Source organism: Leptodactylus fuscus, chromosome 3 (genome assembly GCF_031893055.1).
Source record: "Leptodactylus fuscus isolate aLepFus1 chromosome 3, aLepFus1.hap2, whole genome shotgun sequence".
Lineage (NCBI taxonomy): Eukaryota > Metazoa > Chordata > Amphibia > Anura > Leptodactylidae > Leptodactylus > Leptodactylus fuscus.
The window spans coordinates 107,660,175-107,680,373 of NC_134267.1; the positions used below are offsets into that span (position 1 = coordinate 107,660,175).

A 20,199-nucleotide genomic window follows, 5' to 3' on the forward strand; every position below is an offset into this window, starting at 1 on the left:
ACCATACTTCCTCAATATTCTCTGTGCAAACACAAGCAATGCTTTATAGTTGGTAATTTTCACAAAAACAGAATACGAATAAGGCTAAGTTCTCAACAGCTTATTTTAAGTTTGTTCTGATCAGAATGATGGACTGGAAAACCTAAATATAAGAATGGATGAAATTTAATTGTCAAAGAAATCAATACAGTGACCATAAACAGTTAAACTAGTGGATGGGTATACAGAATATTGTGTATATGTAGGAACATCAAAGTGTATCTTTGTATCATACTTGACCTCCATATTACTACACTTAGTAAAAGAGAGATCTGGATGGAACATGTAATTAACAGACGGTGCAACCTCAGACTCCAGAAGCAGGCTTCTAAGTTAAATTTATTAATGGCACAAATGATGTCAGGAAATGCTTTGAACCTTGATGACTAATACTTAGGAAAGGTCATAAATGTCAGATCGGTGGGGGTCTGACACCTAGCACCCACAATGAATGCCACTTCTGCTTCATGGCCAGTGATGTCACATTCATCAGTATCAAGGCCAGTTTGCAGCTCTGTCCCATCTAACTGAATGACGCTTAAGCTGCAATACCAAGCACAGCTGCTAAACAATATACAGCGCTGTGCTTAGCAAGCAGTGAAGGGGTCATAGCTGTCATCTCAATGCTTCAGTCTCTTCAAATATCCAATTATTGCTAGGTGTTGGACACTCACTGTTAATGTATATGTGACTTTTGATACATTTTCTATAAAAAAAATAACATATAAAGGAGTTGACTAAAAAAATAAAACACTAACTCAGAATACACTGAAATAATAAAAGAAAAAAAATAACTTAATCCCTTGACACTCCCATTCTGAAGCTTTTCAAGTTGCCTGCCTGTCATACTTCTTGGTCCCTGTAGATTCGAAAATATGAACTCTCAACCAATCACTAATGTATAGAAGCAGGTCAATTCTGCCATCAGCCATAGTGAGAACAATACTGAGTCACTGTAGGTAAATGGGCTCTATCATTGGGAAAAGTCATTTTTAACAAATCACATCCTTGCATAGGCTTTAGAAATGCTATTCCACACCTACCTTTTGTAAGTAAATTGCCTCAGTGGTTTTTGAATGAGCCCGTATTTATTCATATGCTAATTAGCCTCCAGTGAGCACAGCAAGTTCCCAGCAGCACTCCTCTCTATTATTCTCTCCTATCTGTGTGTGCAAGTCAGCAGCAGCAGCCTGTGCTGTATACACCCATAGGAAATAATAGCAAAGAGGAGTGCCAGATGGTGCACCAAGAGGCTAATTAGCATATGAATAAAAACTGACTTATTCTAAAACCACTGAGGCAATTTACATACTAAAGGTAGGTGTGGAATAGCATTTCTAAAGTCTATGCAAGGATGTGATTAGTTAAAAATGACTTTTCCCAATGATAGAGCCCCTTTAAACCTTTCTTCATGCATAGTCTCTGCATTCCTTGGAGTCAAACAAAGTCATAATCACCTGCAGCAAACAAAAACAAAAAAACCCTTTCAATTTCTTAAAATAAAAAAAACCTGGCATTATAGAATGAAAAAGCATGTGAGGGTTAGCTAGGACTCACACACAGATTTCCAGAGCAAAAGTGCAAGCTGTACAGATTTAGGAGTAACTTCTTTTTGTATATGACTTTTTCCCTCTGCAGATTCAAGAACTCCTTTACAAGGGTCAGAGTATAAAAGATGAACTGATATTGCAGCTTATAATGGACAAGATCATTTCTGCAGAAGTTGCCCACCGTGGTAATGTGTTCTCCTATAGTAGAAACAGTTTTTGCCAGTTTTATTTTTGTTTTCTTTAGCTAAGTTGTGGATAAAATGATGATCGTGTGCATGAGGCCTAACTCTAAACAGTAATTTTTACTTTGCTGCTTATCTGTTTTTAGTTGTTTATTTGCTCATTAGGTATCATTTAATCTCTGTTCAGACTTTCATGCAAATCTTCCAGCTCACACACACCAAAGTATCAATGCTATGCATTGTGTATACTACTTTTTTACTGTGTAGGAAAGATAGGGATTAGGGTTCAGCCGATCTTGAAATTTCAGGATCGTTTTTAAAATCCGATTTCTGATCATTTTCCATTTGATCCCGATCCAAATGCAAGTCAATGGGATTTTTTTAATAATTGAAGATCAGATTTTTAAAAAACGATCCTATTCACTACACAGCATGGAGTCTAAAAATTGAACGCTTTAATTGTTAGACTCCATGCTGTGTAGTGATTAATAAAAATCGTCTGGCTACTTAGTCCCCCCTGGTGTCCACTTACCTGCACAGAAGTGCTGCCACTGGTCCGGTCCCCGCAGTTCTCGCTCCTCTTCTCACCTCGCTGCCCCCGCCTCCCAGGTTAGTGTTACAGACCTAGGAAGAAGGTGGGGCTTGTGGCTTAGGAGAGTGTGGGCGGGTACAGGCTGGGGAGATGTGAGTGCATCACTCACATCTCCCCTCCCAGTACCCGCCCACACTCTCCTAAGCCACAAGCCCTGTCCTCTTCCTAGGTCTGTAACACTAACCTGGGAGGCGGGGGCAGCGAGGCGAGAAGAGGAGCGAGAACAGCGGGGACTGGACCAGCGATCTGTGCAGGTAAGTGTTAGCTACTAGAGATGTTAGCTAGTCTCCCATTAGAATGAATGGACGCAGCCGGCACGCAGTGGGCTCCATAGTAAGGCTCCATGCACACAAATGTGTACATGTGAATGTGATAGCTGTGTTTTTTTTACAGCTGGTATATTAGCCTATTCTTTTCTATGTCCCCCATATATATGCCCGTGTATTATCACTGATCCATATATGGGGCTGTGGGCCCAGGGCAAAACTGAAGTACAGGTCCTATATGTGTCCATTTTGCTGTCCGGCTTCATTGAAAGAAATCAGTTTTACCATGGGCCCGACACATGCAGATGTTCACGTGTATATAATCTAGATGTGCTTAATTTTTCACAAAAAACTTCTGCATGTTGTTTGTTTGGTAAATAATGTTGTTCATCTGAGGTTGTATTAACCTAATTTTAAAACGTTCCAAGGACCAGAACTTTTTTTCCATTGAACAACAACACATCCCATTCCTTTAGACAGTCAATGAATGCTAGAAAATTTTTTACTAGGTAATTTACTTGGTACTTTGGCATTTCACTAGATAATTTAAAATCATACACGTTTTATCCTCATTTTAGGTTATGTGCTTTGTGGGCTCCCATTCCTCTCAGAAGAGTTTATAAAAATTCCAGAACAGATTGAATTAATAAGGAATTTTAAATTAAAACCTGATGTCATCATCAATATCAAGGTAAATGGCTTGAGATTAATCACATGCATCTCTGTAATGTTGACTTGCTTTTCTTTGACCAGCCTGCTTTGATGAGATTTGCGTAAACAGGATTAGCATTGATTTATTATGAATAATAAATAGTGTATAGGAGGATTAAACAGACGAGCATCCGCCGCAGCCAAGTGAAATGTCAGTACCAATCACTAGGGCCAATAGGATTTAAGTTTTTTTTTTTTTATATGAACACTTTTTTATATGCCATTTGGATCTATGAAGGTTATTTTATTTGGTCACTGTCATTTCAACAATCATATCAAAATTGCTAAATACTTTATTAACTGCTATTTACACTGGCACCCCTGATGAAGTAGATAGTGAACTACTCTTCTGTCCGCATGTTCCGTGCAGAGACCGTGCGAAAAGCACATGGACCCATTATAGTCTATGGGGTCTGTGTGCTTTCACTGCACAGCGCTTGCCAATGCGTTTGGTAGTCCGTTCAGGGGATCCCTATGCGGACTCCCCTGAACAGATTACCAACACAGATGTGAACGAGGCCTAAGGCTAGTTTCACACCTGCACCTTCTCTCCGCTGGGGAATTCGGTTCCTTATTCCGCCTGAAAAGCATAACTTTTCTTTACGCATTTTTCGCTCTTTTAGGGTGCATGCACACTACGTAACGCCGGGCGTGTATGAGAGCCGTACACGCCGGCGTTACAGCAGGGCTGCCGAACACTTCCCATTCACTTCAATGGGAGCGCTCGTAAACGCCGCTGTTACGAGCGCTCCCATTGAAGTGAATGGGAAGCGTTCGGCAGTCTGCTGTAATGCCGGCGTGTACGGCTCTCATACACGCCCGGCGTTACTCAGTGTGCATGCACCCTTAGGATCCATTCACACGGAGGAAAATGGTATGGAATTTGAGTGCTGAAAAAAAGCCTCCCATTGACTTCAATGGGTTCCTTTTTCTGCTAGGGCTGAAATTCCACACCATTTTCCTCTGTGTGAATGGACCCTTAGGGCAAAAACCCAGCAGTCCCCATTATAATGTATGGGGTCCGCAGGTTTCCACGAGTAACTTGGATTAGGTTTCCATTCTGGGAGTCCCCAAGTGCAATCCCCGAATGGATACCCTGAATGCAGGTGTGACCCTAGCGTAAGCAACACAAGATAGTGGAGTTTTTTTTCTAAAATTAAAAGCCAGAATTAAACTTTGTGATAAAAACCTAAAGCCAATATTGTTGTAATTTAAGCTAAATCATTAAAAATAAAATGTTTCCAATGTTTTTTGGGGGGTTTTGCATACTGAAAGAACAAACCAAAACATTTTTTAATAGCCAACCACTTCACTATATTTACTGCATAAAATGGATTGTTTTAATTATTATTATTATTTTTTTTTTTTTTTTGTGATGTTCTTTGAAAGTGTCCAGACAAAGATTTGAAAAAAAGGCTAAGGGAACTTAAGCAAGATCCAGGGACAGGCCGAGTTTATACACGTGAAGAATGGGATCCTGCTCTAAGGGAAACAAAGAAAAAGCCTCAGGAAGGAGAAGAAGAAGAAGAGGAGGAGGAAGAAGAGCTAGAAGAAGAGGTAAAATCCTGGATTACAATAGATGAATTTATCATTAAGGCAAACGGAAATAAGAGAAAAATGAGGGATTTAACCTTTGTATGCCATTAGTCAACAAGGGGATGAAAGGTGTGGGTTCACGAGATGAGCCATCTCCATTGAAAGGCTGGTGCCGATTGTATAGTACAGCCAGTCCCCATTCTTAAGAGCCACGAATGGTGCCAGCTATCAGTTGCAACCATGTCATCTAGATAGTGCCAGTGCCAGGGTGCTGCCATTTGGGAGGAGAAGAGGTGAAGTTCTATTGCCTATTGAAGGCCCCCAAATCATGTTGTTACTATGGTTCTATCACACACAGCTAAAGACAAAGTGCAATAGAGTAGTGGTTCATAACCTGCAGCACACGTACCCCAAACTATTCCCTGGGGGATGGTCCACAGTGACAACCCCCCACACTCCCCGTAATGGTAGTTTGTTGGTTTTGGCACCTACAAACTACTGTTGTATTCAGGGAACTCTTCAGACCCTCAGAGTATAGTTAGCAGAAGCTCAGGAGAAGTGAATAAACTTACCGTAACAAAAAGTGTTACTGCCCCTGGGCTCCAGCATGGGCCCGCAACCTTTTCAGGACACTTTTGATCTCCCAAGTGATGTCTGGCACATGGTGATGCTATGCATCATTATACCACTTGCCTCAGCAGTTCTTGACGTTATTCGGAGTCCGGTAAAGCCTTAACAGCATATGGAGCACGATGAGTCACACCGGAGCTCAGTAGAGGAGGTTTAGGGTATGTTCACTCTGAGTTTTTTTGCAGGTGGATTTTGACATGTAATCCACCTCAAAATCCGCCTGCAAAGCTTACTTCCATTCATTTCAATGGGAGTCTCTAACAGTTTTTTCCCGCTAGCAACATGCCCTATCTTCCCGCAAATTCCACGGCTGAGCAGCATGCTGAGTTCTATAGGTAGCTACAAGAAAATGGTGCTTGGGCATGCACAGTAGCGCTCAGAACGGAGCATTACTGCGCATGCCTGGGATTTGAAAGCGCAATAGCGAGACTGGATGGAGGATGGAGGTGGTTACAGAAATTGAGGAGAAGGACATAAGGTAGAACAAGCAACGGAGGGGGCGTGAAAGAAGTATGATGCAGGGGGGTGCTCACTGACCCTGGGGAATGCCCAAGGTGCTCGGTGAGCATCATCAGCATATCTGTTTTACTGATATTTAAGAAAAACGAGTGGTCTTTTGAAAAACTAGTGGCAGCACCTGAATAGCCCTTTTAAAGCAGCTCTTACAGTCTCTGATCCTAGCGGATCACGTGACCACCGGGTCAGAGGGGAGCTGCATCATGATAGCTCCCATAGCTATGTATACAGCGCTCATTGAGCATTCAGCATTTGGGAAGGTAGGGACAGTAATAAACCTTCCCTGCGTTCTCTAGGGGAGCTCTGGCTGTAGTTAGAGCCAGCTCCCTGTTTCTGCAGCTGCACAATCTTATGCAGCTGCTGAAAACTGCAAGGACACACCGGTACGTCACTTCTGGGCGTATATATTGTCTATGGGTGGTCCGGAAGTGGTTAAGCTACTGATTCCGAAAGGCTAATGCTTCTACAGGGCTTTGGATAGAGGATCACATTCCTTCACATATTGTGAGTTGAACATACCACTAAAGAGAATTTTATGACTGAATGGGAGACTGACATAGGGACCTTAGATCAATGGAAGGATTGTAGTACATTTATTTGCAAGGCAGTTGACAAGTTACACTCATGGAAACTTTCTTGAAAATATTACACAGGACTTGTATGGACCCAACTAGGCTGCATCATTTATATTTTACAGTTTCCCTATAATGTTATAGGGGTTTCCAGACAAATAGAGATACTCTCCATATTTGATGGACTTGTCCTCTTGTTGGACGGTTCTATTTGTCCCTACATGGCATGTTACGGAGGCTGCTGAGTCAATCTTTGCCTTTCATGGAACCTGTTCTCCGCCTATTCTCTGTCTGCAAAGTTAATGCTATGCTCCTCATAAATTGCTTCAATATATCCTGATGTCCGCTAGAATTCATTTAGCATCCACATGGAGGACCCTAGCCCTCCTAATGTCAGAGGTCATTTGTCAGGTTGACACTGTTATTTTGTTCGAAAAGATCATGGCTGCTATAACTGATACGCTGTCACATTTTGTTAAGGTAATTGTAATTCCTGGAATTAGTAATCTTATCTTATCCCTATATATATATATATATATATATATATATATATATATATATATATATATATATATATCCCTTTATAATCTGCTTTCCAATGTTGGAAGCAGTGCTCTGTTCTTTGTTTGTTAATTGCTGTGTTTCTTTTTTTTTATTTTGCCCTTTTACCTGACTTGTATTGCTTTTTTAATTTTTTTTTTTCATGTATGTTCAATAGGCAATTTTTTTTATGTAGATTGTGAGCCTCATAGGGATTACAATGTACATTTATTCTGCTATCAGTATGTTTTTTGTAGAATGGAAGGAAATACACACAAACACAGGGAGAACATACAATCTCCTTGCAGATGTTGTTCCTGGTGGGATTCGAATCCAGGACTCCAAGGCTGCAGTGCTACCCATTGAGCCACCATGTTGCCCCTTATTCAATAGGCAATTTTGTTACTTATACCGATGCGTACATTCGATTATAGAGAGTACTTTTGTGATAAGTATGTAATACTGCTGTGCACGTTCATTTACTAAATATTAAATCACAGTATTGGTCAATCATTTGTTGACATCAACTCACATACATTTTAACATATCAGTTAAAACAGGTCTGCTAAGCAGATGATAGAAACTTCATGTGACCATACCCTTAGGCTGGTCTTACACGACCGTTTTGAATGTATGGTCAGCAAGTTGCTGATCAGCAACACTAGTTGCTGATCGGCAACATAGGCTCCGCAGATGTCCGTGTCCTGCTGCACTTGCCCATAGAGTTCTATGGGCGAGTCCTTGCAGTGCCACAATTCACGGCCATTACGGACATGTCCTATAAATTGCTGACCACGGTTGCGGCCCGGCCGCACCACGGATAAAATATCCGGTGGTGTAAGAGGCCACATTGCGGACTATTTGAGGACTTACATTAAGGCTGTGTAAGACCAGCCTTAGGTATAAACAAATTAATTTATTTTGACATTTTTTTAGGAAGAAGAGTTTGACAATTCAAAAGAAGTTTTAAACCAGCTTGTGTATAGACCTGAAGACTTTCCTGAAAATGTTGATGAACGCATACAGTTCTACAAAGATACTCTGTTGCGTCCTGTAGAGGTAAGATCTTAAAACGTATCTATGTATGTGATGAAATATGTATGTATAATCATATTATGAGGTACTCCCCTTCGTTGGGCTCCAGTGTGTCATTCTCGAGTGTCTTTCAGCCTCCTGAATGACATCAGGGACCGCTGAGACCTGTGATTGAGCATCAGTGGTCGCATGGGTCCTGGCACCAAAATGACCCAGAATATAATAGATGTTTGTGGGTGGTGGACCCAAAAGTTTTGGGTTTGGCCAAACCAAGTGGAGAAGCCACTAGGGGACATTATACCATATGGAGGGACACTATTGGTGGTTATTCTGTCACAAGAATGTGTAAGATATGCATACAGTTTAAAGAAGTGTCTGTGTAGTGCGCATGTATTATGGTCAGTGGTCTGGAATGCATCCTTGCACTCATATACCACATGGTAATATTATCTTCTGCAAATCTAATACAAGACTAGAACTGAAATGGCAGAAGCACCAAGACAGACAAAATTAACTCTTTCTAATACACCCAGAAAAATCATACAGTTTGAGAGGTACTCCCGAAATATGGATAGCACAGCAATATAACTGTTTTGGATGTCTGTTTTACAATCTAATGGCACAAACTACCATACAATTCATCTACAGCATGACTCACAGGATTCTCAGAATACTTTATTCATGTATGTGTGTATGTATGTATTACTAATCATTATAAGATTTTTCTAATAAAGAGGATAGATAGATAAAGATTCTAATAGTTGCTCTAGGGTATCTTCTTTTGAAGTATTTTCACAAGAAAATATATTAAATCCATTCTTCAATCTATTTTCCTCTCCTGTATGTTTTCTTTTGTTGCTGGTAAATAGCTTTGCTTTTCCACTGAGAAGTAATAACCTTGTTTTATAAGCAGACTATTGTGAGGATAGTACTTAGACAGCAAGGTAGCCAGAGGGGCCATGCTTATGTAATGTGATGTTATGTAATTGTATTCTCATGCAGATGTCTCATTGACGTTCTATTTCCAAACATGCCCTCTTCAGTTCTTTGCTGATTGTAAGACTTTGTTATTTTTATCATTGTCTCTTTAAAGTGGAACTGCCGATACACAATAAATGAACTAAGAGATTGGATGTGCTAAAAGGTTCAAACCAAGTCATTTTCACTATCTTTTCTGTCAGATAAATTTGACTTACAGTTTCTTTGACTTAAAACTTATTATTTGTGCTTTATCTGTTTATCTGATGAAGTCATCAGCATTACATTTTTAGTTATTAAACTTTCTGGATAACACATTATATGTATGAGATGGGAATGAGGCCACTGTTTTATGAATCAGTATCAATCAGTGGTATAGCTATAGCATTTGCCCTTATGACTGGGCCCCTAAGCCAGAGAGCCCTTAGGCCGCCCACCTCCTCACAGTACCGCCACTTGTAGTAATTCCATAACTGGTGCTAACCACTGAGGCAGCATGGTGGTTCAGTGGTTAGCATGGTGGCTCAGCAGTGAGAATGTTGGCTCAGTGGCTCACTGAGCCACCATGCTGTCTCCTACTATAACAACCAGCAGCACTAGATAGAGCAGCCAGGAAAGGACGGAAATTGCACATGTTGTCGCACAAACTTTAGCAAGTCAGTTTTAGCATTCAGTAGTATAGATAGTGGTATAGGCACTGTAGGGAGAAGGGACCTGGATTGTTATCCACTATGTGTGTGTGAGGGGGCACTATCATCTATGTGATGGTCATAAGGGGGTACTATTTTATTGTATTAATTATTATAACTATTAATTTGTGAGGCATAAGGGAGTACTGTTATCTTGTGTGGGGGCTGAAAGGTGGGACCTGCCATACAAAATCTGTAATAGATATCTTACTACCTTTGTCAGAAAGATTTCTTGCTCCAATTTAATTTGGTGGGAGGTTTGGACAGAATCCACCCACAAGATTTTTTTAGCTAGTGGTAAAAAAAAGCATCTTCTTCCCATTGAAATGTATGGTAGGCGAGTCTCTTGTGGTTGATATCTCTGCCAAAATTCCACCATGTAAGCTTACCTCTAAGGGACCCAGACAGGCAGCGGAAAGTTCCAGGTATGAAAATCATGAAAAAAAAAATTGTGAGTGTTAAGGGGGCCCAAGCTTTTGCACCAGGGCCCATGAGCACCCCTCAAACACATGTGAAGTATCTTGAGTGTATCTGCTGCTTACTTTTCTACCACCAACTTCAGAGAAGAGTAGCATCTACTGACAGATATGGGATACTGGGCAACCTATTCTTTGGATCAAGATTTTAGATAGACATACATATATCAACATTTTGATGAATAAATTGGTTAACTTAGTTTGAACAAGTGTTCAATTACACCTCAACATTTCTGTTTTTGTTTACTTTGAAATGGTTGAATATTTGGAACTATAATGTGACAAAGCAAATTGAAAGGGTTTTAAAAAAAAAATCAGAGAAGAGGCAACCAGCATCTCCAGACATTTCCTTCCTTTCCTCTTTCTTTTTTCTTCCTTTACTGTTTTATTGATATGATTTCAAGATTTTTTCCTTCTCCATGGAAGCTGTGCTTTTTTTCCACCTATTTTATTTTAAGTTTGTGTACATGTATAATTGAGAGGGTTTTTTAATGTAGTATGCTGTCCTATATACCTTTAAAAATGTATTTTTTCCCATTTCTATTTGTTGGTTCTTATACAGGATCTTATGATTGATCATGAGCCTCAGTACCTCATAGAACTTGATGGAAATAAGAAATCAGATGAACTCTTTGTAGTAAGTTGCTTCAACTATATTTTAAATAATAATACCATTAGTAAGTACAATAATAAAAACATTTTAGAAACATGGTTTGAAAAAGAGGGAAAATCAAAAGAGAGGACTACAAGTAACGTGTACTCTTTTACCTTGATTGTTTTTCTTTCCTTCATATGTCTCTTTATAAAACTAGTAGCATAAGTAGTAAAGTAATATATTAATCCAAATAATACTATATGTTAACCATCAAATGTAAAAGCTTAAATATTTATGCAACTATAACGAATTAATAATTTAGTAGTTTTCAAGCTCTTCTATAACCATCTTAGTGGTGATAGTCTGTTGTCTTGATTGGTTACGACTAGAGATGAGCGAACAGTGTTCTATCGAACACATGTTCGATCGGATATCAGGGTGTTCGCCATGTTCGAATCGAATCGAACACCACGTGGTAAAGTGCGCCAAAATTCGATTCCCCTCCCACCTTCCCTGGCGCCTTTTTTGCACCAATAACAGTGCAGGGGAGGTGGGACAGGAACTACGACACCGGGGGCATTGAAAAAAATTGGAAAAAGTCATTGGCTGCCGAAATCAGGTGACCTCCATTTTAGACGAATAGTGGATTTCAAATCCGGGTCATATGAGAATGTGAACTTTGTGACTATGAGACAGGGATAGCTGTACAGGCAGGGATAGCTAGGGATAACCTTTATTTAGGGGGGAATGTTATTAAAAATAACTTTTTGGGGCTCTATCGGGTGTGTAATTGTGATTTTTGTGAGATAAACTTTTTCCCATAGGGATGCATTGGCCAGCGCTGATTGGCCGAATTCCGTACTCTGGCCAATCAGTGCTGGCCAATGCATTCTATTAGCTTGATGAAGCAGAGTGTGCACAAGGGTTCAAGCGCACCCTCGGCTCTGATGTAGCAGAGCCGAGGCTGCACAAGGGTTCAAGCGCACCCTCGGCTCTGATGTAGGAGAGCCGAGGGTGCACTTGAACCCTTGTGCACCCTCAGCTCTGCTACATCAGAGCCGAGGGTGCGCTTGAACCCTTGTGCACACTCTGCTTCATCAAGCTAATAGAATGCATTGGCCAGCGCTGATTGGCCAATGTATTCTATTAGCCTGATGAAGTAGAGCTGAATGTGTGTGCTAAGCACACACATTCAGCTCTACTTCATCGGGCTAATAGAATGCATTGGCCAGCGCTGATTGGCCAGAGTACGGAACTCGACCAATCAGCGCTGGCTCTGCTGGAGGAGGCGGAGTCTAAGATAGCTCCACACCAGTCTCCATTCAGGTCCGACCTTAGACTCCGCCTCCTCCGGCAGAGCCAGCGCTGATTGGCCGAAGGCTGGCCAATGCATTCCTATGCGAATGCAGACTTAGCAGTGCTGAGTCAGTTTTGCTCAACTACACATCTGATGCACACTCGGCACTGCTACATCAGATGTAGCAATCTGATGTAGCAGAGCCGAGGGTGCACTAGAACCCCTGTGCAAACTCAGTTCACGCTAATAGAATGCATTGGCCAGCGCTGATTGGCCAATGCATTCTATTAGCCCGATGAAGTAGAGCTGAATGTGTGTGCTAAGCACACACATTCAGCACTGCTTCATCACGCCAATACAATGCATTAGCCAGTGCTGATTGGCCAGAGTACGGAATTCGGCCAATCAGCGCTGGCTCTGCTGGAGGAGGCGGAGTCTAAGGTCGGACCTGAATGGAGACTGGTGTGGAGCGATCTTAGACTCCGCCTCCTCCAGCAGAGCCAGCGCTGATTGGCCGAATTCCGTACTCTGGCCAATCAGCGCTGGCCAATGCATTCTATTAGCTTGATGAAGCAGAGTGTGCACAAGGGTTCAAGCGCACCCTCGGCTCTGATGTAGCAGAGCTGAGGCTGCACAAGGGTTCAAGCGCACCCTCGGCTCTGATGTAGGAGAGCCGAGGGTGTACTTGAACCCTTGTGCACCCTCAGCTCTGCTACATCAGAGCCGAGGGTGCGCTTGAACCCTTGTGCACACTCTGCTTCATCAAGCTAATAGAATGCATTGGCCAGCGCTGATTGGCCAATGTATTCTATTAGCCTGATGAAGTAGAGCTGAATGTGTGTGCTAAGCACACACATTCAGCTCTACTTCATCGGGCTAATAGAATGCATTGGCCAGCGCTGATTGGCCAGAGTACGGAACTCGACCAATCAGCGCTGGCTCTGCTGGAGGAGGCGGAGTCTAAGATCGCTCCACACCAGTCTCCATTCAGGTCCGACCTTAGACTCCGCCTCCTCCAGCAGAGCCAGCGCTGATTGGCCGAATTCCGTACTCTGGCCAATCAGCACTGGCTAATGCATTGTATTGGCGTGATGAAGCAGTGCTGAATGTGTGTGCTTAGCACACACATTCAGCTCTACTTCATCGGGCTAATAGAATGCATTGGCCAATCAGCGCTGGCCAATGCATTCTATTAGCGTGAACTGAGTTTGCACAGGGGTTCTAGTGCACCCTCGGCTCTGCTACATCAGATTGCTACATCTGATGTAGCAGTGCCGAGTGTGCATCAGATGTGTAGTTGAGCAAAACTGACTCAGCACTGCTAAGTCTGCATTCGCATAGGAATGCATTGGCCAGCCTTCGGCCAATCAGCGCTGGCTCTGCCGGAGGAGGCGGAGTCTAAGGTCGGACCTGAATGGAGACTGGTGTGGAGCGATCTTAGACTCCGCCTCCTCCAGCAGAGCCAGCGCTGATTGGCCGAATTCCGTACTCTGGCCAATCAGCACTGGCTAATGCATTGTATTGGCGTGATGAAGCAGTGCTGAATGTGTGTGCTTAGCACACACATTCAGCTCTACTTCATCGGGCTAATAGAATGCATTGGCCAATCAGCGCTGGCCAATGCATTCTATTAGCGTGAACTGAGTTTGCACAGGGGTTCTAGTGCACCCTCGGCTCTGCTACATCAGATTGCTACATCTGATGTAGCAGTGCCGAGTGTGCATCAGATGTGTAGTTGAGCAAAACTGACTCAGCACTGCTAAGTCTGCATTCGCATAGGAATGCATTGGCCAGCCTTCGGCCAATCAGCGCTGGCTCTGCCGGAGGAGGCGGAGTCTAAGGTCGGACCTGAATGGAGACTGGTGTGGAGCGATCTTAGACTCCGCCTCCTCCAGCAGAGCCAGCGCTGATTGGTCGAGTTCCGTACTCTGGCCAATCAGCACTGGCCAATGCATTTCTATGGGGAAAAGTTAGCTTGCGAAAATCGCAAACTGACAGGGATTTCCATGAAATAAAGTGACTTTTATGCCCCCAGACATGCTTCCCCTGCTGTCCCAGTGTCATTCCAGGGTGTTGGTATCATTTCCTGGGGTGTCATAGTGGACTTGGTGACCCTCCAGACACGAATTTGGGTTTCCCCCTTAACGAGTATCTGTTCCCCATAGACTATAATGGGGTTCGAAACCCATTTGAACACTCGAACAGTGAGCGGCTGTTCGAATCGAATTTCGAACCTCGAACATTTTAGTGTTCGCTCATCTCTAGTTACGACCATGAATGTAGGAACTTTCTATGGTCTGGCACTTAAACCAAGCTATTACTTCCTTATTGTAGCCAAGTTATCAGTCAGAGACAGTGCATACATGAGAAGATAGCCCAGCCTAACAAGTAAATTATTAAAACTCTGCCAAATTTTTAATTATTTATAATTGTAAAAATATTTTTAACTTGTCTTCAAATTTAAATTTATTCATGAGAAAACCCCTTTTTAGTATACATGTAGATTTGCTGAATGTATAGTTTTTTTTTTTACATTGTTATTCATTCTTTTGAAACTGTCCTTAATTGTTGCTAAATTTAGTATGTTTACATTGTATTTTGTAAAAATTCAGAATGTTTGCCAAACATCGGTAAACATATATATCTAATGGCCTATGTTGGAGTCTTTCTTTTGGAGGTGTACATGGGAAATTTTACTTCAAATGCTAGGTTCACACTAACGTTTGGGGACTCCGTCCCCTATTCGGCTTAAAATAGGCAGAGAGACAAGTCCCACAAGCAAGATTTTTCTCTAAGCTGATTTCAGTATAAAATCAGTGGAAACTCAGTGGGAACCAGACAGACCCTATTATAGTCTATGGTTTTCGCAGATAACCACTTTTTAAACAGATTGGGTTTCCATTTTTCAGGTTCTTGAGTGTACCTGAAGGACAGAAACCCAAATGCTAGTTTGAACCTAGCGTAAGCTATACCTATATGCTGTCTGAACATAGGGCACTTCGGAGTTATAGGTGACCTCTCTTATCTGTTAGCATTAAAATAAATGACTCTTTGTTTTAGGGAACCTCATCTTTTATCACAATCATTGGACTCCCTGCTTTGTAGCTCAACCAATTGCCTTTAGCAGTGAAAATATTTCTTTCAGTTGCTACAATTTTTTTTTTCTTGCACCCACAAAAACACAAACTATAGTTAGTAACACGTTACTATATGTTTTTAGTGTGTACTAATGGAAGTTTAATTTTACCTCCACTTATGCTTACTCGCTTCAGTCTGTTTTATCCCGGCTGGAGTCGTTGGGCCTTCGCCATGGAGCTGTTGTAATGAAACTTTACAGCTCTGATGAAGAGGAGGGAGTGGAAGGCCTGGAAGATGTAAGTAATTAACATTTTACTTTAGAGACAAAATAAAATTAAAATATTTTAAATACAGAAGAATGTCAAAAAAGTGACAGTTGTCTGTAATAGACATCAACCAAGTTAGGTTGCTCTTACACAGTCCTGGTCATATAGTGCTATGTGCTAATTGCCACAACTGTACTTTTCATTGGAAGCAATCGAAATGTATATTTGAAGCCTGACAGTTACTGCATGGAGACATATGCTTCATATGGAAAGTACAGTTTTTTGTAGGACCGCTTTGTTCAGGATATCTTGACTCGACTCGAGTTCAGGTACTATCAATTTTGTGTTCCATTACTGAAGGTACCCGCTTTATGTAGCCAATTTTCATCTAATTGACAACCAAAGAGCTGAGCAGTGTTCACATATGTGACTTTCTAGTACCCCTTTGCCTCACTTGACAAAGTTACTGTTACGGTGAGTAACCATGCTCAGCGTCATCATTGGGCAGTAAGGAACGCCCCCTCTCACAGTACAGTGCAATAGACACTACAGTGAGGAGGGGCGTTCCTGACTGAGTGTCAAAAACGCCCTTCTGACACTGAAGAGCTACGGTAACAGCACCGATAGCTCTTCAGCGGGGACACAGAACGGGAAAGCCGATAGTGCGCTGAATTCAGCACACTGTTGACTTTCTAGCGGCGTATTACACTGCATGTGCCCGAGGACGTGAATGGTCCTCTTTAAGATTGAAAGATTCCTGTTTAGCAAAGGATAAACACCCATCCTCTGCTGATTTTGACTTGGGTGATATATTTCTCTTTCCCAGAATTAAATCAGAATAACCATCTATTAAGATAACTTAACCATACAGTATATCAGGTCATTTCTAGAATTCTACATTAAAAGATCCGATTACAAAAAAAACTTCGCGTCTTACCCTAAGGATAAGGCCCCACGTTGCGGAAAAGCAGCTTTTTTTGTTGCAATTTTTTGAGCCAAAGTCAGGAATGGATTGAGGAGAATGTAGAAGTATAAGAGCATCCTATATATTTCCCAGCCTTAGATTGTGTCATATTATCCCAAAGCTTATTATATAACATAACTTTAGTTTTACATTCACAACATATAGGAGCTATATATTTTTCTTCTTTTTAGAAAGCAGAACCGTAGATGAACTAATAATACTTTTCTTGATTTAATATAGATACGTGGAGAAAACAAAGTGTATTTTAAAGGTTTGAATCAATAGCAAATTAATAAAACATGTAATTTACAGGATGAACTAATGAGGACAATTTCATCTTACCATATGATTGCACCAAGATACAGATGGCGCAGAAGCAGATGGGGTACATTATGTCCAGTGGCTCTAAAAGAGGGATATATTAAGAAAGGATTAGCAGAATTTGCTGTTAGGTAAGCTTTCTGTCATTATTATCCCCAGTCTTTATATTGTTATACTATTTTAATATAACTTACTTAGTTAATTGATTTTTAGTTTTCTAGATAAAATGTACTTCCTTTCTTCTGAGGAATCATTGATAAAGTTTATACAGAATCCTCGGCCATACCTTCTTCCTCCTATGCCACGGCCTCCCTGCAAGGTTGCTGTTCTTGGACCAAAATCTTCAGGGAAGACAACCATCTGCAACTTAATAGCCAACAAATACTCAGGAAAGGTACCTGAATGCTATAATTTTCATAGAAACAATACAAATAGAGTAGTATACAATCTACTTTTAAATGACATTATCAAGAATATTAAACTTCAAAGGGAATTCTGTGACTATGTAGTAAAACAAAGCTTTCACTCAGCTGCTGAAGAACCTCATTTTCAGCAGGAATTGCTTTCAGTTGCTAAACAATATGAATCGCCTCTTGAAAACTAAATATTGACAGTAGTTGATATAATATTATATGTGCATGTCAGAATGCAGTAATTAGACAAATGTAATGTACACACAATATTATAAAAAAAATGTTTTGAAGTAATAGTTTTCTGTATGGCTATCCATTTCTCACATTGTTCTGGAGGAATTTTGGCCCACAACATTGCTCTAGTTTTTTGAGGTTTTGCAGCTTTCTTTAAGGGGTTGGCCACTTTCAATATAAAATTGAGACAAATGTTATTGTTTGTATAATGCAAAGTTATTCAATTTCCAATATCAACTGCTTGCTGTCATTCATTCTTCTTACTCCCAGTGGATACAAATCAATCCATGGTGATGTGATATATAGACCATGTCAAGTGATGAACATGGTGTCTCAATATTGGGCTAAAAGTGGCCAACCCCTTTAAAACCCTAACCCAGAATTTCAATTGATCTGAGGCCTGATTTTGACTGGACTATTTCAACACCTTGATTCTTTTCTTTGTCAGCCATTCTGTTGTAGATTTGCTGGTACTAGTATACTTGGGATCATTGTCCTGCTGCATGTCCCAGAATAGAGGACTTCACATTTGACTCTAGAATATTTTGATATACATAGAAGTTTATAGTTGACTTGCGTGGCTTCAAAACAAGCCCAAATCATCACCCCTCTACCACGATACTTGAGAGTTGGTGTTTAGGTGTTTGTGCAGATATGCTTTGTTCGGGGGGGGGTTTTCGTCAAATTTGGATCTGTACATTGCCAGGCATCTCAACTTTAGATTCATGTGTCCATAGGGCATTGTTTCAGCAGTGGTTTGTTTAGATGCAACTTTGCAAATTTAGGCATTTTACATCCCCAAACTGATTTTTCATACTGATGACCTATCCACAGGATAAGTCACCAATCTGTGATATGTTAATCTAGCTGTTGATCAAAAGTTTCCGAGTGTCAGATGCTGCTAGTAGACAATTTGTGCGTGCAGCACTACTCTTATTCAATTAATAGGATCAACACTGAAATTAACATGAACCACCGCTATACAGTGGACAGGGCTATTGTATCAACTAGCAGCTTCCCTCAACTAGCAGCTTCTGGTACCAGTGGATAGGTCATCAGTATGAAAAATCCTTTTAAGGGCCCGTTGAGTCCTTTAAGCTGTACAGCCATGTTCTTTTTAGGAAAAAGCCGCTTTTTCTTGGCAACCCTTCCAAACAAGTCATACTTGTTTAACCTTTTTCTAATGAATGTGGTGGGTTAACATACTAATTGAGGCCAGTAAAATCTTAAGTGTAGCTCTCGTTTTTTTTGCCATTTATCTGATCATTGCATGGTCTAACCTTGGAGTGAATTCTCCCGCTTATGGGGAGATTGTCATTTCTCTTGAATGTTTTCCACTTGTGAGTAATCTTTCCCACTGTAGAATGACTGGCATCTCATATTGATGGGTAGTGACTATTGCATCATTGCTGATGTCTTCCCTGCTTACTATTGTGTTAATACATGCCTAAATTCCCCTGACTAGCAAACTTTTATAGAGTTGGTCACACTTTCTGATGATCAATTAATCAATGGCTTTTAATTAGCAACACCTGTTGATTTGTCTTTAGATCCCTGGGTCCAGACTCGTTGTTGAGCGTTATGTTATGTTTTTACGTTTTCCTATTTCCCTTGAAAATTTCAATAGATTTTGAGTAAACATTATTAGCAACACTTGGCTGCTCTTATCCCTCTTTATTCCTATAAAAGCAGCTAGGAATTGTTTCACACACTACTTTTACATTTTGCAAGTTTTTGTTAAATAATCACACTGGGTAATTTGTGCGTATTTTTGTTCATCTGAGGTTGTACTTACATAATTTTAAGACCTAAAAAACAGATGTTTCTTTATGTCCTATTACGTAAAACCATAGAATACAAAGTATTTTGTTTTTCTCATGACTGTAGATAGTGGATCCTTTATGTATATTTTTGTCAATTGCAAGTTAAATTAGTAATTTTGTTTTAAAGTTATGCATAAAATATTGTAATTTATCATTAGCATTTTATGTGTTCTATTTATATATGTTTTAGGTCTTTGATATGTCTGTACTTATTATACCATACATGGAAGACACTAAACGAAATGCCATGGTAAAAGCTTGTGAGGAGGCCACTGAAAAAGCTATAGAAGCTGTCAAACAAAAATTACAGCAAGAGAAACTATTGCAAGCGCAAGGTATGAGGAGATCCCCCCCTTTGGGGTTTTGTTTTTTTTTTGAGAATTTGGTCAACTATTACACAATTTGACTATAAATTTCTTTGAATAGAACATGTTTCGCTAAATATATAATTAAATAAATAAGCAGATGCAGTGACGCTGGAATCCTTTGAAGTCTTCAGATTTTTAATATTTCTGCTTAAATTAGAACTAAAACTACATCAGATTTTGACACAAGTCCTAAAAGTAAAGAGACCCAAATCAATCAATGAGTCAAAATGATTAGACTTGGCCATTTATTTATAGAAGAATATGGTCCAGTATGAAATCTGTGAGTGGCAAAAGTTAGTTTTTGGGTTAGCAGATAATATAAAAGGTGAACTTAGAGTCAGGTGGCTTCAGTCACGGGATCGCCATCTCTTGGTACATCTGAAACCTCCAATAAATTCTCACTGTGACACAGTGAATTCGGCTCAAAACTGACCTCAGCCAGCTTTATTCTTCTGTTTTCATAACTAAACAGCATGTACATCACTGTACAAGATAAATCCTAGACATTCAGTGTCCATCACTGTGAGA

The 20,199-nt window shown here is 40.6% G+C and overlaps 1 protein-coding gene across 1 annotated transcript in view; it reads left to right on the forward strand.

Moving 5' to 3' along the window:
* The window catches only part of AK9 (adenylate kinase 9), a 147,836-nt gene that overhangs the window by 29,217 nt on the left and 98,420 nt on the right, over window positions 1-20,199 (forward strand). Inside the window, exons 5-13 of the mRNA XM_075268176.1 lie at window positions 1,678-1,774; window positions 3,208-3,320; window positions 4,730-4,897; window positions 8,071-8,193; window positions 10,875-10,949; window positions 15,477-15,578; window positions 16,825-16,964; window positions 17,047-17,227; window positions 19,494-19,638. Of these exons, the coding sequence (XP_075124277.1) occupies window positions 1,678-1,774; window positions 3,208-3,320; window positions 4,730-4,897; window positions 8,071-8,193; window positions 10,875-10,949; window positions 15,477-15,578; window positions 16,825-16,964; window positions 17,047-17,227; window positions 19,494-19,638 (1,144 nt within the window). The remainder of the gene's footprint in view (window positions 1-1,677; window positions 1,775-3,207; window positions 3,321-4,729; window positions 4,898-8,070; window positions 8,194-10,874; window positions 10,950-15,476; window positions 15,579-16,824; window positions 16,965-17,046; window positions 17,228-19,493; window positions 19,639-20,199) is intronic.